Source organism: Neospora caninum, chromosome VI (assembly GCF_000208865.1).
Source record: "Neospora caninum Liverpool complete genome, chromosome VI".
Classification (NCBI taxonomy): domain Eukaryota; phylum Apicomplexa; class Conoidasida; order Eucoccidiorida; family Sarcocystidae; genus Neospora; species Neospora caninum.
In genome coordinates this window covers 2,147,396-2,173,563 of record NC_018392.1, presented here as the reverse complement: position 1 = coordinate 2,173,563, position 26,168 = coordinate 2,147,396, and the positions used below count along the sequence as shown (strand labels likewise).

The window sequence follows — 26,168 nt, the reverse complement described above, 5'->3', positions numbered from 1 at the left end:
ATACACGCGTGCGCTCTGTTTAACGTGTGTTTGCTTTCGCCCGTTACCACACGCGCCCCCTCAGAGTGAATTCACGACTCAGTGGGAAGGCGAGCGGCTTTACTTTCACGAAGAGCACCTCTGAAAAGGCCATAAGTTCCTCAGGCACATGGAAAACTCTCCATGTGCTTATATTTCTGATATGCATGTACCTAACGGCACAGCAGAGGTTGAGATGGTTGGCGCCCTTTGCGAGGTTAGGTGACGGAAGTACAAAGGTTGTTGGACAATGTACCCTCCACTGAGTACCGTGGTTTGATGGTTTTATATCCAAAGGCTAATGATTGTTTAACTGGAGGTCTTCCTGTATTAGGTATTTGCAGCATACGTTGTTCTATTAACTTCCTTGGTACTTGTGTCTTTGTTGGATCTTCTGCGGGGGGTGTGAACTCAAATCGGTTGTAGCAGCGGAACCATGGAACACGTTGTCGCCTCAAGTCTTCTTTCTAGCTTCTGGATGAATGATCTAAGCACAAAAGGACCAGACTCGGGTTCATTTGAGTCCCCCGTTCCTGTCCCCCGACGGGCAGACTGAAAGTACTACGGGGCTCCAGAATAAAGGCAGAGACCCATCGCAGGGATCCCCACCTCGTGAGAACGACCGAGGAAACAGCGGTGTCTTAGCGAGCAGTGAAACGAAACGTGTCACCGAGGGTTGTTCTCCATCAACCTGTCCGCAATGAGGAGATCGCAACGTCACCTGATACTGCCAAATTGAATATATGTACATTACTAACATGCCTGTGCATATATGTGTATTACTAACATATGTATGTGCATATATGTGGATTACTAACATCTGCAGGTGCACACATGTGTATTACTAACATCTGCAGCTGCATATTTGTGTATTACTAACATATGTATGTGCATATATGTGGATTACTAACATCTGCAGGTGCACACATGTGTATTACTAACATCTGCAGCTGCATATTTGTGTATTACTAACATATGTATGTGCATATATGTGGATTACTAACATCTGCAGGTGCACACATGTGTATTACTAACATCTGCAGCTGCATATATGTGTATTACTAACATGTGCGTCTGCATATATGTGTATTGCTAACATATCCATGTGCATTATATGTACACATCTGTGGAGGACACTCCACTCTGGAGAGTCCACATATATACAACAGCATGCGTGTATATGCATGTATAGATGCATGCATACCGATTGGCCAGTGTCCAGAGTGTGAGACGTGCATGTGCACAGCAATGCAAATGGGGAGTACAGAGAGCAGGGGAGACAACGCGGAGAGTACAGAGGAGGGCGAGAAGCGCCTGTCCAGAACCCTCCCACCTCTATAATAGAAGTATATGTGTAGTTTAGAGAAGGGAGGGACGACTGGAGAAGAGTGACGTGGAAAAAGAGCCTCGCATGTCTCTCATGGCACGGAAGCGTTGAGGCTCATCGGTTTTCCCCTGTGAGACGCGGCCTCCTGTTTAACCTCACGCATGTGGTCCCCGCTGATTGTATTGCTGCGTCCGTTAAAGCTGTTTGCGTAAAAACTCGAAACCGTGTTTGTCTCGTCTCACATTGTTCTAGAAAAGAGCAGTGATGCTCCAGCAGAGATGCTTACTGCGGACGATCGCCTTTTTTATGGGCAGCGAGAAGCCGTGTCAGGAGTTTCAGGTGCCGGGCCCAGGGAACATCAGATTCTTCCCGTCACTGGACACGGGGCAAAGAGCCGGTTGGTTCCTTTCTCTCTCCTTTCTTTTGGTCTCTCTTCTGTTTCCACTCTCCTTCTTTGTGTGTCGCTTCATTCTCGCCCTCCACGTAGAAAACCCGGAGGACCGCGGTTGAGATGCTCGTGTGAACCGTCGAGCATTTTCGGCGAGAGATCTGCGAGCCCCACGAGAGTGCTGTATCTGTGGTTTCCGCGTGTGTAGGATCTTGCCAGCAGAAGACGTTCTTTGCCTTTTCCTCATCTGTTGGACCTTATCTTCGTTTGGATCGGGTTTATCCTCCTCTTTTTGCCGGCCTGGCGTCCTGCGCACGAGGTGACTTCCCACTTTACCCGGGCCCAGTCATGCCACGGCTTGTCGACCGTCTCTCGCCAGGTACTGTGAAAAAGGGACAAAAAGAGGGGGTTATCGGCACTTTCCCAAGCCTGTGTAAGTCAAAAAAGATGGAAACCGTTGGGGGGAAATTACCGTCACACGTGTAGATCTATCAGTAGATCTGTAGATGTCGTTTTTCCCCTCGTCTCGGGGTGCGCGAAGGGTTCGGCAACAAACCGAGCAAAATATCTTCCCGTGCGCTCTTCGTGGGCTTACGCTGGTGGCCTGGTTGTCCTTTCTGTCTGCCTGCTTGGATTCCCTTTCTTCGCGGTCGCTTTGTCTTCTCGGCGATTTTAAAAGCAAGTCACTCTCACCCCCCCCCCTATCTAGCCGCCCACGACATCGCCGGAGCTGGAGACCAGGCGGGAAGAAACAAGAGGCGCCTCTCTCGCACAGTGTCAGACCTCTGGATTTTTAACGCGAGTAATTTTCGTGTATCCTGTCCCCCCTTCAACACAGCATTCCCAAAAGTGAACACGAGTTCCCTTTCTTCTTCAGGGAGACAGAACGCGTGTTACTAGATATGCCTGTGTACGGAGATCGAGGACCTCGTCCTAACATGTGTTTGCTGTCGTGGCAAATCGCCTCTCTCTTCTTCCACGATGCACATCATCGCATGCCTATTTCTTGAAAAAAGCAACCGCCATGTGCCGTTCACTCTTCAAATCCAAAGGCCTTGCCGAACTGTGACTTCCCCTTTCTCCGTCTCTTTTCACGTCGCGGCTCCACGACTCCGTCCAGTCTGTCGCTCCTGCCTGTGTGCCGCCGTTTCTACGGAAACTCATGCTAGGCAACAGGTTTTTCTTTTTGTACACAATTTCACGGGAGCGTAGTGATGTATATAGATAGATAGATAATCTCGTTTCCTCCGGACAAGCGCACCGCTCGCGGACCTGTCACCCTGCAGGCGTCGCTGCACGTGCCTTTTCGCGCCTTTGGGATTTCTGGCGGGTGCGTTGTGGAGAAATCCTTTCCCCTTCTCCGTGTCTCCATGAGGCCTCTTCCTCGTCGATGGGTTCCCCTGTTCGACAAAGCCGACTATGCGCCCGTGCGAATTCAAGCAAAAAGGGAATGCCGAAGCAGACGTTCTAAAGGAAGGAACGAAGAGAATTCAGGAGGGAAATTTTCGCTCACCAAAACAAGGCTGCCGCCTTAGAGGTTCTCAGCATGCGTTTCACACACGAGCAGAGAAGGAAAATGGAGAGAGGCAGGCCGTGTGGTTTTCCGTCACATGGTTTTCAATCAAGTGTCCCGAGGAGCGGAGAAGCGCGTTTCTCTGTATCTTCCAGAAAGGAACGAACCTCTCACTGCAGTAGACACGCTTTCCACGGTGCTTCGTCTCTCCTCTGGCAGTCTTTCGGCTTTGTCAGGCACTTCTCCGCCGTTCGCTTCTCCCCTTGACTTCCGCAGTCGTGGTTCTCACCTCGTTTTTCTCTATCCGTTCTGCCTTCTCTTCCGGCTTCTTCTCCGTCTTGTTCGCCTCCTCTTTCTCCTGCTTGCCATGTGGCTTCTCCAGCTGAAGACTTCCACAGCCACACCGTCGCAGCCGAAGGCGCTTGTGAAGGCAACGGAGGCCTCACCTGTCTGCATGAGTGACGGCGTGCTTCGCTTCGCTCCTTTTCCTTCACAGTTCCTCCGCTTCTCGGAGCCTCTCCCTAGTCGTTTTTCGTTCCTTCTCTCCGCCGCTTTTAAATTGTGTACCCCTCTCTCTTCTCTTTCTCCTCGCGAACGGCATCTTCTTCGCCTTCGTTTCATTCCACTCCTTTTCAACTACCGCTTCTCTCCTGCGGGTTCCTTTCCCTCAGTCTCTCTGTCCTCCCATTTGTCACGGCTATTCTGCCGGTGTTGTCTCTCCTCTTCGGCACTTTCTTCTCAACATGCCGTGGTCTGAACAACCCGACACAGGCCAGCGGGGTGGCGGGAAGGGAAGCGCTACGTCAGGCGCCGCCACGTGGAAAACTCGGCGCACAGTTCGTCTGAAAGTTTTCGATCTCTCCAAGGGCATGGCGAAACTCTACGGAGGTCTCTTCGTCTCCGACGAAAAGAAAGGCGTGTGGTGAGAGAAATGGAAGCCTCTTCTTCCGTCTCTCAGTGTCGCTTTCTCGCCCCGCCTTCTCTCCACAGAGAGAACTCGCGACGTCTTGCCGCTCCCCCACCTCACAGCCGTGTACACGTGTCCGTAATTATTCACGCATATCTTCATACCAACCTGTCTAACCGTCTGTCTCCGTCTCCCTCTTCATATATACGTGAAGACCTCCCTATCAATCTCCCTAGCTATCCACCTGTCTACCTACATATATACGTGGGTACTAGTTTGTTTTGATGTTTACGAGCATGTTCATACATCCTATTCATGCAGGCGATTGCCAGGGTGCATGCATTGGGTGTTGAGATACTTGTGCGGTGTCTTGCGCATCAGGCACACAAACGTCGTGGTGTTCGGTTTGGAATACTTTTACATGTCGACAATCTGCGTATGTCCCTCCGGCATGGGGTGGCCTGGCCAAGAACAACTAACAGACTGTATCGAGTGAGACTCATGCCACAAAAAAACATTTCCCTCTGGGCTACCCCGCCATCTCGTGGATGAAAAGCGTATATATATATATATATATATATATACATATATCGGCACATGCATGCGTACTGCGTGTCTCTGTGTGTGTCGCTCTCTTTCCGTGTGTATTTGTATGCACCTTCGATTCTGTGTATTTGCGTGTGTTTGGTGATGTCTAGCTTTGTTCGAATCTGCTGTGACATGCATGTACGTGTCTCCACTCTGTCCACTGATATGCATATATATATATATATATATATATATATATATACGTGACTGTGCCGTACCTGTGTATGTGGGCATGTTTACACACCTACTAGTATATATATATATATATATATATATATATATAGTTGCAAGTACTTGTGCGTCTTTAGCTGCTTTTTGTTCATCTGCAAATGAATATGAGTATGACTCGGGGTGCATGAAGCGCGTATTTTTGTGATTGAACTGTGCCCGTTGTGTGTCAGAATGGGGACAACGGAGCGAACGCCAATCGAGTTGGAAGCGTTTCTTCGCACGCAACAGCAAATTTTCACCCCGGTGAGGAGACAGGCTTTTTCTTGTGGGGTCCAAGCGAGCTGAGGAGACTTTTCTTCGGTGTGGCATCTGGCCTGCAGCGCCCGGCGGCGCTGCGATAGACCCTACCGCGAGGGGTGTATGCATGCTTTGGGAGATTTGCCTTTTCGAAGAGCGTCGACTCCCCGTTACCTTGTCTCCCTCGTCGTTGTTCTCTGTTTTTCTTTCCGAAAAGGACAAAATGTGGGTGGGGGTCGAGATTTCCCTTTGCGGAAGCGGGGGCGAGTGTCCGATGTCTGTGGCCGTGTTGTCTGACACATGTGATTCAATCATTGGATTGCTTTGTTTGTCGTTCGCATATCTCTGTGTGTGTGTTGGTCTCTGGCGCGTTCAGGATAAATACGACATGTTCAAACACAACTGCAACCATTTTTCGAATCTCGTCCTCCGATTCCTCAGTAGCCGCCTTCGCGTCCCTTCCTGTAAGTCACGAGCCTCTTCTAGGATTCCGTTTGTTCACGCTCATAATTCCTTTCGTCGTCTCTGTGCCTGGATCTTCCTGCACAGTTGTCTGTTGTCGATTCTCGTTTACCATTTCTTCATCCATTTCCTTTCTTTCTCTGTTCGGGGCTGCCCACAATGCTCGCCTGACAGTCGGTGCATCGCGCATAGCCCCTCAGATGCCTCTTGTGTGCGTGCTTCGTTGCATTGCTCCTCCCGGTTCCCTCCTTCTCGCTTCTTTTCAGCACTCTTGCTCTGTTTTCGTCCCCCTCGTCTCTCCTGCGGTCGCTGTCTCACGGTCTTTGCGTGTCCGCGATTTCGCATTTTTCTTCTTTCTGGGTATTACAGACATTCTCTCGCTCCCTGATCGCGTGCTGCAAACAACACTCGGGAAACTGGTTCACCCCATCCTCAGTGCAGCCATGGAGGTTATGAAAGCAGACCTTCGTAAGGCAAACTTGTGGAGAAAAGCAACGAGAGCTGCAGGTTGCACGAATGAAACGCCTCTGGTTCGGCAGCGTCGCGCGTGCCTCAACTTCTGCCCGTTCCTCCGTCTCAAAACGCTTTAGAATCACAACACACCCGGTCCGGCTCCCACTCTAGCAAACATAATCATATATGTATTTAAGTATTTCACTGTGTACTTACACACACACACACACACACACACGCAAGAGGCTGTGCGCACGCATCGGGCTCCTTTATACCGTACTGCCTCGGTGCCCACACGAGCGTAGCGTACCTTCCTTGTTGGACTCTGCTACCTGTGTTTGTCCCTGCCTGTAGGTCATAAGGCGGACATGGCGGAGTTGTCGGGGGAAATATTTTTTTATGGGGGTGTGGAGCCTCTGCTTGATCCGACGGAGAGTCGCACGCGTCGCTTTCTGAAGCATGTTGCACGGCAAGTCCAGCAAGAGCGTCGGACCCACCGTGCGCGGGAGGCCGCCTCCCCTTTGGCCCCTCTAACGGATCGTGCCGCGAGTAGTCGATCTTCCGTCTCCGCTGGAAGCAAGTCTTTTCCCTCTTCGTTTCCTTCGCCTGCTGCATTCGGTCTCCCCTTAGCATCTGCCTCTCCCCTTGCCTATCGCCGGCAGTCTCTCGCCGCTCGGGCCGCTCCCGGGCCCCGCGCGGGTGTCTCCGCTGTCTCCGAGGGGTCCCTCTTTTGTGGGGAGGGACGTTTGGAGACGGGCGTTTCCCGTGCCTCGCGTGGGGCGGGTCCCGAGGGCGGTGCGGGAGCAGAGACCGACCCTGCGAAGATGGACGAGCGTTTGGGTCCCTTTTGTCGTCTTGGGAGTAGCGACGAAGCGCTCTCAGCGGAGATTTCAGGTCCATCAGAGATCAACGAAAGCGCGGCCCTTTCGCGAGCTGGCTCCAAACCGCGGGTGTGGGAGGAGGGAGAGGCGCGCGACAGCCGGACACCGGACGGGGACTCTCCTGCTCTCCCGTCTTGCGGGAGTCGAACTGAGAGAGGCAGTTCGTGTACTGGTCCTAGGGCCTCGCGAGTGCAGAGCCGGAGCAGCATCCATCGCGAGAGCTACACTGTGACTTCAGAGTGCGAAGAAGCAGGCAACGAACCAGACGCTTTCTGGGATGCAGAAGAAGCCGAAGTCAGCAGTGACGATGAATGCACAGTCCTGTCCGCTCGGGCGTTTACCCCAGCGACGACTCCCGGAGAGACACCAGCGGCGGGGAGTTGCCCCGGCCGCGCCTCGCTGGACTGTCTGGGCGGCCCACACGGTGTCTCGCGCATCGCTGCGGCGCACGGAGACACTGTTGCGGGCCGAGGCGAAGCGGAGACACCTACGGAATGGGCGGAAGCGGCGAGCGACGGAGGCGACGGCGGCAGGCGACACGGCGTTTCTGGCGAGGGAGAGGCCAGTGACTCAAACAGCGACTCACAGCACAGCATCCGAAGTTACACGTTCGAAGACTACTGTCCCCTCATCAGGGCCGCAGGAGACAGTCCCAGGTCGTGGCGGGTGGCTCGAGGCAGAGACGAAGAACACGGGCGAGGGAGAGAAGGAGAAGCGAGATGGCGCATGACCGCAGGAGAAGGAGCACGGCGTGTGGTGGGCGGAAGTGGAAATCGGCGAAGTTCCAGAGACGACAGAGAGATCGAGTCCGGATATGAAGGAGCGCCTGCACGTCAGCCAAGTAGGCCGCAGCGGCGACAACCAGCACAGTGCGAACAGGTACGAATAGATTTCCAGGTCACTCGAGACATTGCGGATGAGGGTTACCAGAGTCGGACGCCTCAGGAGAGAAGCCGTCCGAGACCCTGTCAGTCCCAACGCGGAGACCATGTCTCTTCATCATCGTACAGACCGGCTCCGTGGCGCCTCCACGCGCGAGCAGCGTCTGGGGAGATTCTTGTTGTGACGCCGCCTGAAAAAGCGCGACGAGATGTGTGGAGCCCAGTTCAAAAAAGCAGTGAGGGCCACTCAGGGGACGAAGGGCCGGAAGCTGAGGATGGAGTGAGCACACGCCGTGAAGACCGTCTGCAGAGCAAAGCGAGCGAACAGGAGTATTCCGACGCGCACGAAATGATCGAGTTCTTTTCAGACGCAAGTCGTGACGAATGTGCGTCTTCCTTCCTCCTCACCTCTTCCGTATCCGACTCAGAAGGCAGGGAAGAAGGCGACCTTTTCCAGTCTTGGGAAGAGAACGAGCACAGTGCGCCCGGTGACCCATTTGAGGGTGACAGAGAGTGGAGGGCCTTTTCCGTCAAGCGAGAACCCACCGATGAAAGCCCGCCGTTTGGGGGACTTTGTCGTCGGGTTGTGTCCTCCGGGAAACGACAAGAACGCGAAGGCGACAGCGATGAGCCGCTACTCACTTTTGTGGGTAGTGGAGAATCAGGTCGAGGCCATGGTGGCCGAAACAGGCCAGGACACGCATGGCCTCCGCATGCACATGTGAAGCCGAGCAGGGAAATCGCAATAGCGCAGGCACGTCGAGATGTTCTCGGGCGACGAAAAGAGGAAGCGAATCTCGAAGCTGACTTCGAGGTAGGCGAAGGGGACGAGCAAGAACCAGAAAGAACGAAACATCGTCAACTCATGTAGGATATTCGTGATACAGCGACACACAGGAGAAGCCAGTACCGCTCCGCAAAATTGTGGCGTGATCGATCAGCACCAAACGCAAAGGTTCCTTTCGGCAACAACCCAGGAATCGGGGAGCATGGAGATGCACATACACGTATGTATACAGTTGCACGCATGCGTAGATTTGCTGCCTTGTTTCCTGTAGTGTCGTGCGGATACCGGGTATCACGGGTACACAAAATCACGTACAAAACTGTGTGTGTGCGCACGGATGCATGTACCACAACCTGAGAGCTTAGGGAAAACTGTTTTCGTTCCACAGCTTGTGTAGAACCCTTGTTTTTTTGTGTTGTCTTCCGTAGCGTCTTCATGCGTCCTTCTTCACACCACCCTCGGGAGCGCCTTTGTCGTGTGATGATTTGGAAGCGGATGCCTTTTCCTCCTCGTTTCCGTCTCGCTCCGTTGCGTCGTCGCCTTCGTCCACCGAGTTTTCTTCCATGCGGAGCAAGATTCATCGGCAGGGGACAGCAACTTCGTCGTCGAGCACACTCTCCAGAGCTTCCCACACGGGCGTGCTGCGCAGAGTATTATCGCAAACGCGGTCCCCACCTGACGGTCTTCTAGACATGTCATCTGGAGGCAGTCGAAAGGAATACTCTACCACTCGAGTCAAGCATGGTAGCGATCACCATCATCCACTGACACTACCTCCAAATGGTGCATCCCGCACACTGAGATATGAGAAGAAACAAGACAAAGGGAGGCACCAAGGCAGGTCTAGTTTCTGTCGCAGTGGGCATGCATCCACCGAGTTCGAGTCAAGAGAAAGACGCAGATAGCAGCGGGCCTGAGCCGATTCTACGTTCAAGTATAGCGAGACGAGAAGGAAGGCGTCAGTTGCTAGGTTGCTGTGCTCGCAGAGAAAGAATGCTGAAAAGGCTGCTTTTTGCCAGTATGCAGAAGAATCATTCCTTGAAAAAGGGGAGACCGATGGGGTCAGCACAGAGGAGGGTCCAGGTACGCTCATGAAGAATGAGAAAGAAGAGGAAAGTGGCAAGGAAAAATCAGTGGGTAAGGAGGAAGGTGTCCGCCCGTGTGGACACCGAGGCAGGAGACAAACACACAGAGCGCGAAGCCTGCTTTGAAGCATGCGAAAAAAATGCGGCCACCTATCAGTAAAGGGAAAAAAGGGATTCCATGAACAGTTGGCCCAGTCTGAAGGAGGCTCCAGAAGGAAACCAGACGACGTCGAAGGAAGCACTCGTCGTGTGGGTATATATATGTATATGGGTATGTGCAGGTGTTTGAGTTGAGTCGGTGTAGCGCCTGTGGGGATATGGCGAGAGTGACAACTCAGGTTTAGCCGATGCAGAAAAATGAAAGTTTCCAGTGTGACGAACCAGGAGCTCGAGAGGGTCCCACCGAACCAAACTTCTGGTGGGTCATTTACAAAGAGCGAATTTCATGGGAAGCAAAACAAGTGATTTCTCAGTGGATCCCTCCCGAGCTCGTAGGTTTTTCTGATGCAGACGTCTCGTGGCGCTTAAACGAAGGGCTGACGCCGAGGTTGGAGGTCCATCGTGGCTTTTTTCACAGGTATCAATGATAAAAGTCAGACGCTCTCTCGTGCAGTGTTTGTCGTGTAAGACAGCAGGTGCTGTGTGTCCTCATGCGAACCATTCCACCTCGGTATCAACGAATGTGTGACTGTATAAGATCTTGCGGGTGATCGACACTTAAGGACGGTGACTGCAGAGAACACCGCAAACTGGGGTTGACAATGCCTGCATCAGCTTTGCTCTGATGAACACCCTACAGCGGACGGCAGAATTCCATGGTTTTCTGTCGAGTGCCCTGCGGCACACTGTTCGTCCAGGTGGTCCCCGAATAACACTTCAGGAATGCGTAAGTCGTCTCTCAGAAAACGTCGAAACATCGTAGGAGATTGACCACTCATTTTCTTGCCTCGTTCGCAGCTAAGATCCAGACAAGTAAACGTACAGAATTTCGCGACCAAAAAATTTCTTCGTGCCGCTTTCAATCTCTTGCCTTCACTCTGCCCATCTGTCGCATTTCTGTCTGGCATCTGCCTTTTTGCTTTCGTAATCCTGCGGAAGAAAAAAATCAGATGTATATATACAACAGAACTGTAGTGCTGAAGAAAAGAACACAATGACAGTGGCTGCTGCGTAGCATGACTCACTGAGTCTCATTGCCGGATTCCATATGTGTAGGAATGAGGCCGAAGTAGCAGAGAGCGTGGGAACAACTTCTTATATGGGGCCGCACACGCGTACATTGCTGTCTTTGTGGAAAAATACCGCACCACTCTTCGGAGACCATCCCTCACAACAGGCACATCCCACAATTATCCACATGCGTCGCGGCGCTGATCCACGGCTGGGATAAAACTGTGTCCCCGTTCGTGTAGCGCGGCGATCGAACGCAAGCTGTGGGATGAACGGTAGAATGCCAACTCTAGACAGTGGTATTCAAGCAATTCGACGCCGATTTGAAGGCACCAAGAGCGCTCAGAGTTCAAAAAATGAGGCAGCTTGCTAGTTCGTCGTGGCCCGCCGAATCTGGCGTCCTGGCTTTTCAGCTGCTTTCGTCCGTGAGTTTATGCACATAGACAGGGTCCGATACACTGGTATGCATTTAAACAATGAACACATGCATATGCGAGGTGAAACGTGCTGCCCTTGTTAGCCGTAGAGAAAAGATGGAGCACTCCTGCAGCAAAATCATATATATATATATATGACGACTTACCGAAGACTAGACAAAGCGATGTGTGAAAAGATAATTGGCAGGATGCTACACGTCTATGGCTGCGGGAATATCATGTTTAATGGTTACAACCAGCTGTCCACCTTAAGTGAGGGCCCATTCAAGTCTTGAATCACATGACTAGTATGTTGATCGGTGCGGTTCAACCCTCCTGAACCACTGAATGATCCCGGTTCGGTGCGAGAGAATCTCTTTGTGCGTTCCTCCTACACCACTGCCAAATGGTTTTGGCTCACACCTAACTGTTGCAGATGTTTTCTGTTCGGAAGTGACAGAACTGTGACGCACATGAACGCATGCCAGATGCCGAAACCGTCGACGATTTTCCATCAGTTGGGTCTGGTGCTGGATATCCCAGCTGGAATACATACACAAAAGATTGGTGTTGTGCTACGAGCGCACAGAGCCTTCACCACCGGAACCGTGTACCCCCCGGTAGGATTCGTAACGGAGGAAAGTTGGGTAGGCGCGCCACCTTGCGGAACTGTCGCCGGGAGGCATATTTCAATATCCAGGCTTTCAAGAATCATGGCATTTTCTCGAACAATCACATCGTATCTACACGGCGAGTCATACTGGCCCACAAGAGGGCGAGCATAGGGGGGCGGGCGACTTTTAATTTCTCGCGGTGGCGCCTCTTACACCACCGTTGCTATTGCGTCAGCTCGTAAAGCTACGAAAACTATCGGAACAGCCAAAATCTGACTGCAAAATCTGTCAACACAGACAAACATGCCTTCTTTCGGACGCGGTCGCAAACCACTGAAACTGAATGCAGCTTCGTAGGCCGGCATTCTGCAAATCGAGGCAAGACTCTTTGCGCGACAAAGGCGTTACCGCCGCCGTGTACACAGCAGCGAATATATAAAATTGGATTTGTTGATGTCATCCTTCGCATCTGTCCTTCCTTTGTTCCTGAACCGCTTCGAAGGTGCTCTCGATGCTGACCTCTACGCAGAAAGACCTACAGACACAATTTGCCAGGTCACCTGGTGGTGATGTGGCTGCATACCCTTTTGCGATCCTGTGGAGCTTCTCGGTTGTTTCAGCTTCGCTTAATCTGTATGCTGCTATGAAAACAAGAAGCTCCTCCATAAAAAGGTGTACGCTCACCTTCGATCACTTCAAAAGATCTGTGTAGTCGAGCGCCATTTCCAAACCGAACAGACGATTGCATTTCGGGGAGTTTCCAGGGCTGAACTGTACGTAGGCTAGCTGCAACTTGGACGAATACCCCCAGAAGCACTCGCAGTTTCGCGGCATCTCTGAGAGGCTGCCTGCTGCGCATCGTTGCGGCGAGAGCTGCCACAGTCCTGTGCAGCCGTGGCGGCGCAGTCATCTGTTTTGTTTGCAGTATCTTGTTACAAGCAACCCTACTTTGCATCTTTTTTCTCTAGTACAGATGCTTACAGTCTGCTCACATACAGGGAAGCAGTCCTGCCTTGCTGCAGTCGCAAGAAAAAGTCTTCCGCTTAGAAACTCGTCAGCGTGCGGTTGTGTCTCATCGCAAAAGCCCCCTGCCAGCTGTTGCTGTTCAAGACACGTAGGCAACACGCAGTGAGGGTCACATAGCATCCACATTTTACGTTCACTTTACTCCTTGTCGGGTTGATCTCTGACTTTCTAAGTTGTACTCGGGAACAATTTTTTTATTTCGTTGTTTTGTTCCTGTCGTGGAAAAGTCCCCCAGTAACACGGCGTGGAACTCCGTCTGACGACTGCGCTAGCCCAAACGGAACTGCTGCTGTTTGGTGGGCAAGGAATCTCGCATTCCGTGAGGAGAACGCACTCGTCCCTACTCTGTCCAGAGGAGCGTATGCATTCCAGCACACGGAAGAGAGTTTATCCAAGTCCGCTTGTACCACCAATCCCTTTTCGTCTCTGCAATCGTGAAGATACAGCTCTCAGCAACAATGGAATCCTTGCCGGCCAGCGCAGGTGTCTTGGATAGCCAGCCCCTCTCCGCGTGTCAGATGGACGCAGCCGGCCAGGGCGGAAATGCAGACAGCACTTATGCAACGTTCCTGCTCAAACCGCGAGAGATGGCGACGCCCTCCATTTCAACTTTTCAGTTGAAGAATGGCTGCGATGCGCACGCGGAATTTGACAGCCGCCAGCAAAGTGGGGCAACCAGGCATTCAACTTGTGAGCCGGTCTCAGCGGCAGAGCAGCGCCCTGTGGGGGGATGCGCCGGAGGCGCATTAACAGTCGCCAGCGAAAGTCCTTCGTACCAAGAAGTCGAGAAATCGTTGCACGCGCTCACTGAGGGGGAGCGTGAAAACTTGGCCGCCATTGCAGCGTTGGAGCACCGCCGCACCGCTCTCGCCAAGGCGGCAGAACGAATCCAGGATGTTATAGAACAGTCACGGGAGAGCGGCCAAACGGAAGTCATGAGGGCGGCAGAGTATCAACTTCAATCCATCTACCAGAAACAACAGGAAAGTCAAGCTCTGGACCAACTGCCTGAACAGAACAGAGACGCAGGGGGACGCGCTCAACTTTCTATTGCTTCGGACAACAGACAGGATGAAACGCAAGTGGGACGAGAACTTCCGCGGAAAAGCGTTTCTGGAACGCTATCGGTTAAGCAACAAACTGACGTGTACCAAGGTAGTCAGAAGATCGTGGTTTCGGTTGCAGGCTCACCACGAGCCCGCGACGGCAAATTCGCAGCCGAAGGAATCGCCAAGAAAACCGAAACGCTGCAACAGTCGAACAAGGCAGTCCTTACAGCCCCCCGCTATGAAACGGATAAAAGGCTTGCATCGCAAAGTCCATCCTCGCCCCGCGGATTCAGCCATGACTCCCACGACATGAAACACGCCCTAGCTCAGGAAAGCCGCAGCGCAGCGCAGCGCTCTTCTACTCGATGGAAGCAACAAGTGGTTAACCTACTCAGGCTCCCAGGACCCAACCTCACGAGAGAACAATTCCTCTCAGCCTTCTACCATCCAGGTAAACAGGGAAGAGAGTTATTCCTGCATACGCATCAATGGCGATTCCCTGTGATGGTCTGTACGCCTGGGTTGCGCGTGACGATGCAGTTTCTAGAACGTACACTTCATTGGTAAAAGGTTTGGTGAACAAGTGAAACTTCCAGGTGCAAACTTCAAAAACCTGTATCTGTAGAAACTGTGGTGGTCCCCCTGCGCACATCCTTGCGGTCTCAACGACGTGAGATCGTTCTATTTTTGATTTCCTTCGTTGTCAGGGACCAGCATGAGCGAGTCCCTCCTCATGACAGTCTTCGATCAACTGAAAAACCAATCCCGCGACGTCACAGGCGCAGCAACGGAGCACGTGTCTATTCCTGTCGTTCTGGACGTCTTGGAGAAACACAATGGAGGCGATATTGTCCGACTGATCGAAGCTGCTGAGCTTCTTGAAATGAATATTCGAAGTAAGGACAGCGGCCAGAAATCAAGCTGAATGACTTCTGCTCCTCTTTTTGCCCCGTGTTGTTGAAACCTGCTGAAAAAGGGACTCTTAGGTGACGCAAGCTGTCGCCTGTTACCGCCGGTTGTCAGTTGAGAGCGGTTTGTTCTTCTGTGTGTCTCTGTATGAGCATCCAGATGTCGACAAGAAATGTAAAAACCTCGCAAAAAGCCCACTCCACGAATTTACCCGCCGATGCACTTGCCGATTTCTGCTCAATCTCGCGAAGAAAGCGTATGCAGAAATGGAGACCACCAGCCAAAGGTTTGCGCCGGCAGTGGCAGTAGCGGGATACTCCCATGCCCTTGAAGGGTTTCAGTATGCGCTAACCAAGAGCCTTGCCGCAGAAAAAAACCTGACGCTCGAGCAGGCCAACGTGGTAAGGCGCAAAATAGACCGAGAGGGGGTAAAAGAGGCCCAGAAATAAGAAAACGGAGCCTTGGATTCGAGAAGAAGCTTTGTTCTGGGAGTTGACTTACATTTGATCAGTGGCCTGGTCAATGGTGAAACCGTCTGAAGCTCGTTGTGTATCCCATGTTCGTTGGAAGTCTCCAGGTGTCTAGGGAGTAGTTGTTCGGAACAGCTTGCTCTTCGCGGCTGGCAACTGGTCAGACTTGTCGGCCTCGCAGAGATCCCTCTGTTTTTTTTTACACCGTGAAACGTTCCATGTGACAATATCCGCTCTGCCATTTTCGGCTTTTTCGTCGCAGGTGGTTTCCAAATGCATCCATAACATGCGCAACGAATTGGAGACGGACCTCATCCAGCTCCGCCGTATGGAGATCCAGGCTCAAGCGGAAGCAGAAGAGGCGAAAGCAGCCGCTGCCGCGCGTGCGCGTCTCCAGAAGGTGACTCCCCAGGAGGCGGAGGCTTTGGGCATTCCGTATTCAGCTCTCCTTCAGGTTGCTGGGTCCCCTGAAGGCGTCCCTGTTTCTGGCGGCACCTCCCGATCCGTCTCGGTTCCGGGCCCCGCGGGGCAAGTCGCGGTGACGTACCGCTACCCCGATGGGACGTTGGTGACAGACCCTGCGCACCTGCCAGAGGGAGCGAGAGCAGCAGAGTTGGCGGCTCAGATGGAAATCCAAAAGACAGCCAGTCTGGCTGCAGAAGCCGCTCGGCGCGCAGAGGAGATCGCCGTGGCGCAAGCAGCCTCCGCAGCCCAGGCGGCAGTTTCTGCCGCGACGTTCGGCGGGGCTCTGTTGCCTCCTTCCCTCACCAGTATCTTGCCAAACGCAGCTCCTGGAGGTTCGGCCCCTTCAGGAGATGCGAAAGATGCCAATGCAGATAAGACAGGATCGCGGATGGGTGCCCCTGTGGAGACGCCGGCGCTCCGCGGCATGTCCACACCTGGCAACCCTTCCACGGGAATGCATCTCCTGCCTCCCCCCCAACAGAGTGGCAGCTATTCGACGCATCTCCAAAGCTGCCTCGTTTCCTCGGAGGCAGATGCGAGACGTTCCGTTTCCCCGGCTTCCCGACGAAGCTTCACCGGGACCATGAGTGGCATGCTGCCAGGAATGGAAGGCATGCGCCCACAGAGTTCTCCCTTTCCTCTCGGCTACCCCTCGCAGGAATCCCGCATGCAGTCTGCCCACATGTTTGCTGGGGGTCAGCAGATGGCGAACATGTTTGCTCAAGAAGAGGCAATGAAGGGTTTTCGCGAGGGAGTCGGTGCGAGCCTCACTGTTCCATCTGCGGTCTCCACCCCCAAGGGACAGCTGCTCTCGCAGCTTCCTCCCAATGGGGTTCCGGGCGGACCACCTTCTGCAGGGTCTCTTCCTCTGCGTCCGGGGCTCCAGACGTTGAGCATGACGGAGAACCGCGACATGTTCCGACGAACGAAAGCACCTGCAGGCAACCAGAACGTCGGTGGAGCGCCGGCCGCGAGCACCCGGAGCATGTCTCTCGTGGACCCGCTTCGTCAGGCCGGGAAGCTGCTCGCCGGGGCCTTGGGTCTCTGGAAGGAAGAGAAAGGAGCTGGCAACGAGGAATCGGGCACGGAGGAAGACAAGCACCAGATGCCTCCTGAGGAGCAGACGACCACGCAGGCACAACAGAACGGAGCATTCGAGCAGATGCGACAGAATGAACTGATGAAAACCCGCGCTCTCGACGCCCCACAGCACCTCAGCCTCCCCGAGATGCCCCAGGGTCTCCCTGTTCCTGCAGGTGCTGGATATGCGGGCTCCCCCCTAGCAGTGCCCTCCGCACCTGGACCCAACACTGCAGGAATGGCAGCTACGTACTACTCAAGCACACTCCCGTCGACTTCAACCGGCGTCTGCCCCCCTAGGCAGCTTCCTTCCCAGATGCACGCCCCGGACAGCCGCGGGCACTCTGGAGCTTACCACGGGGAGACCTTGCGCCATGAAGGTTTCCAGTCGGCCCCTGCACCCGCTGGCAACTCGTACTCGATGGCAAGTGTCTACCAGCGACCCTCCGCAAGCGCTGTAGCAGCCGTGTTAGGCCGGAAGCAAGCAGATAGTGGCGACGGGGCGATGCCGACCTGCGCGGGCGTGATGGAGAGCTCCACCGGTCATTCAGGTAATGCGTACGGGAAGGCGTGTCTGAATCCAGCACCGCGTAGGCAGCCCCGTGTTCTGTCCCGAACATCCACGGCGACTAAGATGCGAAATCTTTTGTGTTTCTTTTCTTGTGTGTTCTTCATTCCCCACCGGTTTCCTGTTCTGTCTTCTCCCACTCTCCGCAGGTGCTGCAGTCACACAAACGTCGCCGCTTTTCGGACACGCGCAGGCAGCCCCCAGTGCCAGTCTCAGTTCTGTGGCTTCAACTGCTGGCGAGGACTCGAAGGAATGCCGCATTCGTGTGTCATCCTACCAAGAAGTTCCGCGGCCCCAGCTCGGCAAGCAGGAAGTCGGAAATCTCCAGCAGGTCCAGGCTCAGCTTGAGCAACTCTCGCTCGCACACCTCGAAGAGTACGCTAAGAAATTCGGCCTATATTCGACGCCAGAAGAGGCAGCCGCTGCTCTAGGTGGCGTTCCGCTTCAGGGCGTCGGAGCCCTGGCAGCCGGGACGCCTGCGACCGCTCCGACTGGGAGCGCGGCGACAATGGGTGCCGCCTTCTGGGGAGGCGTGAAGACAGACGGGTCACATTTTATGCCTAAAATGGGAGGGCTAGGCGACACCTTGCCTTATCAGATGGGACATAGGGGCGAAAGCGGAGGCGTAGCAGGCCAAAGAATGGTTTCCGCTGTCAGAGAAGGCGAACCCATGTCTCAGGCACAACAACGGGTTGTGATGGTCAGACAACAGTACCCAGGGCATGGTCACAATTAAACGAAGAGACACCGTTCGAATGGAATGAATGTTGGACGACACTCACCTTTTAATCTGCTGACGTGCAGGATCTTCTTTTTTGGATGAAGCACAGCAGAGAGGGTGCGGGTTCCTGGACGTGATTGAAAAATGTGCTTACGTATAGGTTTCGATGTATGTGTAATGCATGGGCTCGATGTCCTTCTGAATCCTGCACGCTGTTGTGATGCATTTGTCATGTGTGTATAATACGTTTTCTCGTCAAATAGTCCCGTGGAAAAGAATCACACGCTTTTGCGTGTGCCTGGATCTGTTCCTAAAGAGAATTGAAAGGGGCATTGGGGTCCGTGAGTTCCCGCTCTATATGCTTGTAGGTGCTTTTCATGCGATCGATGAAGAAAATGTTGGGTGGAGGAGTCGAACGTAGTCTTCTGTCGCCCTCATTTGTTTCCTGTATGTGAAATGAAAATGATGCACGCATTTCCTTTTGCTCTTAGGGGGCGAAATGGTCTGTTCCGTCTACCCACCAGTTTTATTGCGTGTATGTTGCGATTCATGATTCATATCGGGGTGTTTTATTCAATCATCTGCAGGGAAACCAATACTTTGTTGCATGAGGATCGCATACAGAAACCGTTTGTCCTGTTTCTTCTTAGATTGTCGATAACAGGGAGGCAACATAAACCGAGGGGACGCGGGAAATGCGTGGTCTTTCCTTCTTGGCTAAGGAAATAGTTTTTTCTTCTGTTTGTGCCCTTGCTGTTAACATCAGTTCACGAAAATGCCTTACAAGTCGCAGAGAAAAGCGGGGGCCTGCAGGCACAAGCAATCCTTTCTCTTCGTCGAAGAGGCTCCTCAGTTATGCCAGAACCGACAACCATACACATAGGATCCATGCACAGAGCCATTGTGGATCGCCACTTCCTTGCTGTCTTCTCCAACCATACTCCTTGCAGCACTAAGACAACCTTTAGATTTTACATCTGAAAATGCAGGGCAAATCGAATACTTTTGTTTCGACGGCAGAAGACTAATTTAAATTGGGTTGTTTGAGAGGTACATACGCGAGCAGGATTGCAAGAGATGGAAATCGCCCCAGCATTGCTGAAGGTCAAAATCACTGCAGCTCGTTGCAGAAATGTTTGCGCTTGTGGGTGCAGCTGGTGCCACTGCACAGTATGAGGACATTTTCTCGAGCTTGTCATAAACAGCGTCCCCATCTCCACCGGAAGTATATTTCCACGCCGGTTGCCCCAGCGTGCTGCTTACGCTGTTACGGAGTCTGTCAGTTACCGCTGTTGCTGTAGATTGTCATATGACGAGTTATGGTCTCACAGGACGGGATCCCCAGAGTTAGTGATTCCCTGGAGAATGCTGACCGGACCGCCAAAAGCTGCAACTCCGTCTGCACCGTATTCCCTGGCGGCATTCGTGCATTCTTCGGGGGACATTGGTGTCGGTTTTTTCAACAAAGTGTCAACTCCGTTGTCTAAGCATCTTCTGCTCTTCGGGAGACGCTAACGTCAAGGCCAGCCACTGCAGCTCAACCGTGTCCTGAGCAGTTTATCAAACTACAACACCATCGCACTTACGGGCACTATACGAGTCACACTTTCCCGCAATAAATTTTAAGGTGTTTTGTAAATCACAAAGACGCCAAAGCAAAGGAACACCACCCTAACACAAACACAAGAAATGCACAGGGTTTCAAACATAACCGTTGGAATAATACGGTTCCACCTGCAGAAAAAAAAGGTGCTGGGATCTTTCTGGCTAAGGGTCTTCCGCACATACACGCAAAAGTTCTCTTTGCATTTCATTGGAGTCAGGCAACAGACTCACAAGTCTCTAGAGCGCGCACTAATGCAGCTATCACGCCCCCACCGGATGATGCTATTGTGGTGGATTCCTTTCAAAAAGAAAGGCCAACAAGACAAACCAGGCTCAGGAAAGAGACTGCAGCAACGACTCTAACGAAAGTCAGCCCGTTATCAGGTGCCGCTGCCGCCGCTTATCTCAGTCGTTATACTCTGGGAGTGGCCCATGAACCGGATGTTCATCTAGGGCAATCTGAGAATCGGATTGCAACCGCATGAGGATCTTTCGAAGTTACGTGCCTCCTGAGTACCCAGTCAATTTCCCTCAGGAGTGCTGACGTGACTCCGCAGTTTTTCGACAATGATTCGTGTAGTGTGGTAACCGCCTGAAAACGAACTAACGATGTGACTGCGGAGTACAGAAGAGACAGAGTGACTGGAATCCTTTGTGTGTGATGCTGCGCGAACGGAACTGACGGTGGGGGTGACCAGGGCCCGGGACCGCTTGTAGACGAAACGGAAGTCCCGATCGTATGCGACATTTGAGAGGACGACCGATTCATTTCGCCGCGCGAACAACCGTGCCCACTTCTCCTGCAATCCTTTCTGATTTCCTTCGGAGACATTTCAGGTTTTGACCGACATACCATTGGCGGTTCGTTGCTCATCCCAGCCAACAAATTTCGAGGTTCCTATGTGCTATTGTGAAACAAGGTAATTTGCGGTTTAACCATAAAGTCTTTCAGGGCTGCGGCAGATATATCGACGCTTCCATATCAAAAACTGAAATGGCAAGAAAGACACTTCGTTGTTCGTACATCAGTAAACACACTCCAACAGTTGCATCGGTAAATCTGGACCAGTTCTGCACGTCCCTTTTGAATACCCGCTAATCCTGCCACAGTGTGAGGGATCACGTTTATTCTTTTCCGTCCGACGAATTAAACAGTGTACTGGAGTATGACTGTCATCACCAGCAGAGCAGCTGACATTGCCAGTGCTGCGGCCGTAGAACCACAAGCAGCGGAGTGCACGACGATCGTTAAGTATTTCACTTCTGAAGCATCTGAGTCTGAAAGCCGTCTCAAGCGAGCGTGGCCATCACCATCAGTGGCCTGGTAATTAACATCACTTACGGGATCTGTTTCCACCGTGATTCTCTCCGTCTCCGAGGAGTCTGTCATGGGCTCCAATGCGGGCGAAACTGGTTCTGTTTTTCCGTCTTGTTGTTCTCTTGCTGGAGTTGCAACATGAGTGTCTTCGTTTTCCTTTACGACAGTTTGTTCTCCATCCGATTCTTGCAGGCTCTCAGACGTACCTGGCCCCGTGGAGCCTGGCTTTTTGGGATCATCCTCAGACATTTCACCCAACTCGCCTTGACTGCCAGACACGGCACCGCCGCCACCGGAAGCCGCGGTTGACCCTGGTGCTGCACTTGTCCCCGGTGATGACGGAGACGGCGTCGGCGTCGCTGTGCTTGTCGCCGTCGTGAACCTCACGCAGAAACTCACCCCTCCACTCAAATACTCATCAGGAGGATTCGTAAATGTGTAGTTCCCACCTTCTCCTGTACCCTCATCCCTGGTGCTAGTCTCAGTTCCGGTGCGGACCCATAATTCTTCCGAATAGCCGGGGAAAGCGTCCTTGTATGCGACTGTTTTTTCGAAGTTGCACTGCCCGTTCTCAAACACGTACGCGACGCTGTACTGCCCCGCCTCACTGTCGCCGGCGGTGGTCGGTGCCGGCAGGAGAGTCGCTTTGCCAGTCTCGTCGACAACACGGAGAGTGGCGGAAGGGCCGAGCGAGAACTCCCGTTGGCTGTTTTCTGTAATTCCCTCTTTGCTAATGGTAACGGTAAAATCTGGCTCAGGCTCTGATCCAGAGGCCTCAGACGCGGCGCAGGGCACCGCGGCAGCCAGGAGGAAAGCGAGCAGCACGATTTGGAGCGCGTGGCGTTCCATGTTGCATGTGTTATGGTCCACGTAATGAAAGCGTCTTGTGGTCCACCGACAAGGCATGAAATCGCCTGTGGAATGCAGTCTGAGACCCGATTTGGAAAATGGATATAACAGCTTCCCAGCCATCATTCAACAGAACCGCGTTTCCAACCTCCAGTGCGAGGGCGGCGGCGCTCACCTACATGCACGAGATGCCTGGCGCGCGACGCAGAAAGCCAAGCGGCAAAGGGAGCGCGTGTGCGGGTTCGCCTGGAACGGCGCGGTGACTGAGAAAGGGACAGTGACCTGTACTAAGCAAGGCAGGGCGAAAGGAGAGGGCGAGACAAGAATGAATGGATTTGAGGGCAAAGGCTGGACACAGAAAACATCCAAAGCTGAGAAACTCTGAAGATCCGAAGCTGAGAGTCTGTGACTATCAATAAGCAGAAAAAAGCAGACAGCATGTGGCACGTATCTGCGAGGACTGTGTGTGGCGCTAGGGCTGCGACAATGGATTGAGCCCCTGCGCACGTGTCAAGGAGGCGTTGCCCACTGTTTTTTCCCGATCCACAGTGTCGAGGAAGACAGCTACACGGCCTCATGCGTCCCGCGTTCACCAACAAACGTAGACCAGCTCCTTGATGCTGATTTTGAATCGGCGGCGAATGATGATTCCTTCACATCGTGTTCGTCTACAGGTGTGTCCACTGGAAAAAGCCATAGATGAAGTGGTCTACGGAACAGACGCGTCTGGGACTCGAGGTGGTTTGTCTATCGAAATCTTCATGTTCGACGGTATGCTTGTAACATGATCACACCGAGCTGGTGTTTCATTCATTTCGAGGAAATTCGACTGTCGTATACATCCGACTAGGTTGCTGGAAAAGGCTAGCTTCTTCCAGGAGAGCGGAGGAGACCAGCTGACCAAGGCTCATTGTCTGTGGTCCAGTTCAGGCTACATCTTCCCTGATGGATTCACGATTTCACTCTTGTCCCCACAAATGATCCTTCTCCCGTTTGCATGTGCCGTCGGCGCCCAATCCTGCCACGGTGTGTAACGAACCACGCACCTTGTCGAACTTGCCACAAAGAAAAGGTGGAGAGGAGCGTGGCCGTTATGGCCACCAAATCAGGGACTCCGTACCAATGCTTCGGCTGGATTCTACGTGCAGCGGCGTGCACCACAAACGTCAAGTCGTTCACTTCTGAGGCGCTTGCGTCAAGAGCTGCCACGATGGGGTTCGGCCGGCACCATCAGCGCCCCTTTTTTCTCCAGTCTTGCAGGATGTGTTAGTCTGTAGTGTAGAGGTGGTAGGCTGAGGAGTAGCTGGATTCTCTGTTGGGGGTTGGAGCGTGTTGTTTACACAAGATGTGTGAGGAAAGGTGTTGATCCGTGTTGTCCGACTGGATCGCCATCCAGTGGCCCCACGCGAATGCAACATTGTGTGACCAACTCTGAGCTGCATTGTTTCTCGCTTCGGAGCCAACCTACGATCTCGTCACAGCAATATCTCAACTGCAGCGTCTCCTTTGCCGGCGGGGATATCTACACCGGACATCAGCTGGGAAAAGAGCGTTGCAACCCACCGGACTATGACTACACTTTGCCTCCCTTAGTATGAGGCCTAATCGATCAGCAACCTAGTATGTGAAGCACGCTATGGTGTGGAATACTGCAGGGGAAACGTGAGGGTTATGTGACAGCCTCGCGCCGGTCGACCAATTGCTAACATGCTTGAAACGGAGCTGAAGATGCAACCACTCATGCCAGTCCCCCCCAACTGGAAGTGGGGTTTTCGGCTGACGGTTCAATCAGCTTATGTTGTTTTAGATAAGCAATTCATTTTGGTAGGGTCACGGCGCCCCCCAAAACCGGTTTTTCCATTGCAGCAGTGGATATACACGACAGGCACTGCTTGTTGATTCATTTGAATAATCTCTGACTCCTTCCAGTGGGACGTCGTAGTATTGGCAAGAGTTGAACCCTGTCTGGGAATGCCATAAGGTGCCTGGCCACGTTTATCCTATCCCTGCCCTCAATTAGAAGCTGGAGAGGAGTGAGGCTGTCAAAGCCAACAGAGCAGCTGACAGCGTCAATGTTCCGGCCGTAGAACCGGAAGCAGCGGAGTGCACGACGATGGTCAGGTGTTTCACTTCTGAAGCCTCTGTGCCAGAAAGCCGCCTCAGGCGACGGTGGACATCACCATGAGCATCTTCGTTCTTTGCATTCTCGACGGATGCGTTAGGCTGCGTTGTCGCCCCAGAAGGGTGAGCTGTCTTTGGTTCGTCTGTGGCGTCAGATACTGTGGTGCCCTTGCCTGCTCCCTCGGGGGCTTCACCGGGGCGTTCACCCGAGGAACTCGTCAGAGTAGAAGCGCTCGTATCTCCTATCTGAATCGGGGTTGTTTGCTTCTCGAAGGAGCCTGCCACGTCTTCCACAACGACAGGAGTCGTTTGGTCGTGGTCCTCTTCCGCTTCCTTGGGGCCTCCTGTGGCCTCAGGTTCTTTCGGTTCTTCGCCGGCGTTCGTGTCGCCATGGCCATTATCTCGCTTGGGAGACTGGGCAACTCCATCCGAAGCTTCATTATTACGATCCGTTGAGGAACCTTCACCGCCACCGGATCCAGATGACGAGTCTTCGGATGAAGAAGGGGTCTGTACCGTCGGCAATGTCGGTGCCGCTGTCGGAAACGGCGTGGTTGTGCTTGTCGCCGTCGTAAACCGCACACAGAAACTGACCCCTCCACTCAAATACTCATCAGGAGGATTCGTAAATGTGTAGTTCCCAACTTCTCCTGCACTCTCCTTCTCGGTCCCAGCCTCAGTTCCGGTACGGACCCATAATTCTTCCGAATAGCCAGGGAAGGCGTCCTTGTATGCGACTGTTTTTTCGAAGTTGCACTGCCCGTTCTCAAACACGTACGCGACGCTGTACTGCCCCGCCTCACTCGCGGCGTCAGTGCTCGGAGCGGGCAGGAGAGTCGCTTTGCCGGTCTCGTCGACAACACGGAGAGTGGCGGAAGGGCCGAGCGAGAACTCCCGTTGGCTGTTTTCTGTAATTCCCTCTTTGCTAATGGTAACGGTGAAATTTGGCTTTGGCTCTGCTCCAGAGACCTCAGACGCGGCGCAGGGCACCGCGGCAGCCAGGAGGAAGGCGAGCAGCACGATTTGGAGCGCGTGGCGTTCCATGTTGCATGTGTTATGGTCCACGTAGTAAAAAGAGGTTTGTGGGTCGTGAAACAAAACACGTAAATGTATCGTGGAACACGTCTCGAGCTGATTTCGGAACGTTTTTCAAACAACCATCAGCCCTCATCCGACACAATCGCTTCTGGAACCCCCAGTGCACGCAGATCCGACCGGCCACACATGCACGAGATGCGCGCAGTGCTCGCCACTGGCAAAGAAAGGGAGCGCACGTCCTACGTTGCCTGGGTCGGCTCGGGGACAGAGAGAGAGCGTGTGATCCTGCCTGTCAAAGGACGAAGAGAAAAGTACGCGATCTCGGACTGCATTTGATTGACGGCATTCACTGCCTAAACGCAAGTGCTGAAGGTGACGCTTTTTTGTCGGGAGAAAAACAAACAGAGGATATGCAGCATGCATCTCGGATTGTGTGTGTGGCGCCGAAGTCAGCACCAACACGACGGCTACCTTCTCAGCTGTGAAGCGACTTATTCCCTTGACCCTATTCGAACTGAGTATGCGGAGAATGTCAACTTCAGGAGACCTCCCGTCCCATGGCCTCCCCCAAACGTACATCACCGCATCAAGGGCATGCCGAAACGCCGAAATTCTTTGGCCTCTTATCTTCATCATCAGCGCTGCTTGTGGAAAAAAGTCGTAGAAGAACAACGCTATGTTTCGTACATGTCATAGAAAGGTTTCGGGGTTATGGGCAGCCACAAAAAACGGCCAACACATTTCCCTCTTGCCGGTGCCGGAGAAGACGTCGCAGTAACGCAGAGGACTCGCCCATGGCACGTGGATTTCTCGACTGGCACTTAAAACTGTGAGGCACACTTATTGGAGCTAGCGTGGTTCAGGAGTGCGAAGGGAGGTGCTGACACAGGCTTCTCGGCGGCTGCTGTAGAGATTCAGGTCATATCCTGCTTGGTGGATATACGAATGTAGTCTCGCTCCCGTCAACGCGGGTGCTACTGCTTTACCTGGG

At 53.1% G+C, this 26,168-nt stretch overlaps 4 protein-coding genes across 4 annotated transcripts; 2 read left to right on the top strand and 2 right to left on the bottom strand.

Annotated features, from left to right (window-relative positions):
* Nucleotides 1-3,989: 3,989 nt before the first annotated feature.
* Nucleotides 3,990-8,757, top strand: NCLIV_018000 (YALI0F09812p, related; the record flags this gene model as incomplete). Its single annotated transcript, XM_003881993.1, has 6 exons — nucleotides 3,990-4,168; nucleotides 4,535-4,645; nucleotides 5,143-5,215; nucleotides 5,586-5,673; nucleotides 6,041-6,139; nucleotides 6,479-8,757. 6 exons carry the CDS (start codon nucleotides 3,990-3,992, stop codon nucleotides 8,755-8,757), a joined length of 2,829 nt encoding a protein of 942 aa, XP_003882042.1.
* Nucleotides 8,758-13,502: 4,745 nt separating this feature from the next.
* NCLIV_017990 (conserved hypothetical protein) lies at nucleotides 13,503-18,261 on the top strand (the record flags this gene model as incomplete). Its single annotated transcript, XM_003881992.1, has 5 exons — nucleotides 13,503-14,484; nucleotides 14,741-14,929; nucleotides 15,102-15,343; nucleotides 15,675-17,508; nucleotides 17,675-18,261. The coding sequence occupies 5 exons, from the start codon at nucleotides 13,503-13,505 to the stop codon at nucleotides 18,259-18,261; spliced, it is 3,834 nt and encodes a 1,277-aa protein (XP_003882041.1).
* Nucleotides 18,262-20,998: 2,737 nt separating this feature from the next.
* On the bottom strand, nucleotides 20,999-22,018 carry NCLIV_017980 (uncharacterized protein; the record flags this gene model as incomplete). Its single annotated transcript, XM_003881991.1, has 1 exon — nucleotides 20,999-22,018. The coding sequence occupies one exon, from the start codon at nucleotides 22,016-22,018 to the stop codon at nucleotides 20,999-21,001; it is 1,020 nt and encodes a 339-aa protein (XP_003882040.1).
* Nucleotides 22,019-24,034: 2,016 nt separating this feature from the next.
* NCLIV_017970 (uncharacterized protein) lies at nucleotides 24,035-25,183 on the bottom strand (the record flags this gene model as incomplete). The annotated part of the gene is made up of 1 exon (XM_003881990.1): nucleotides 24,035-25,183. One exon carries the CDS (start codon nucleotides 25,181-25,183, stop codon nucleotides 24,035-24,037), a length of 1,149 nt encoding a protein of 382 aa, XP_003882039.1.
* Nucleotides 25,184-26,168: the final 985 nt, after the last annotated feature.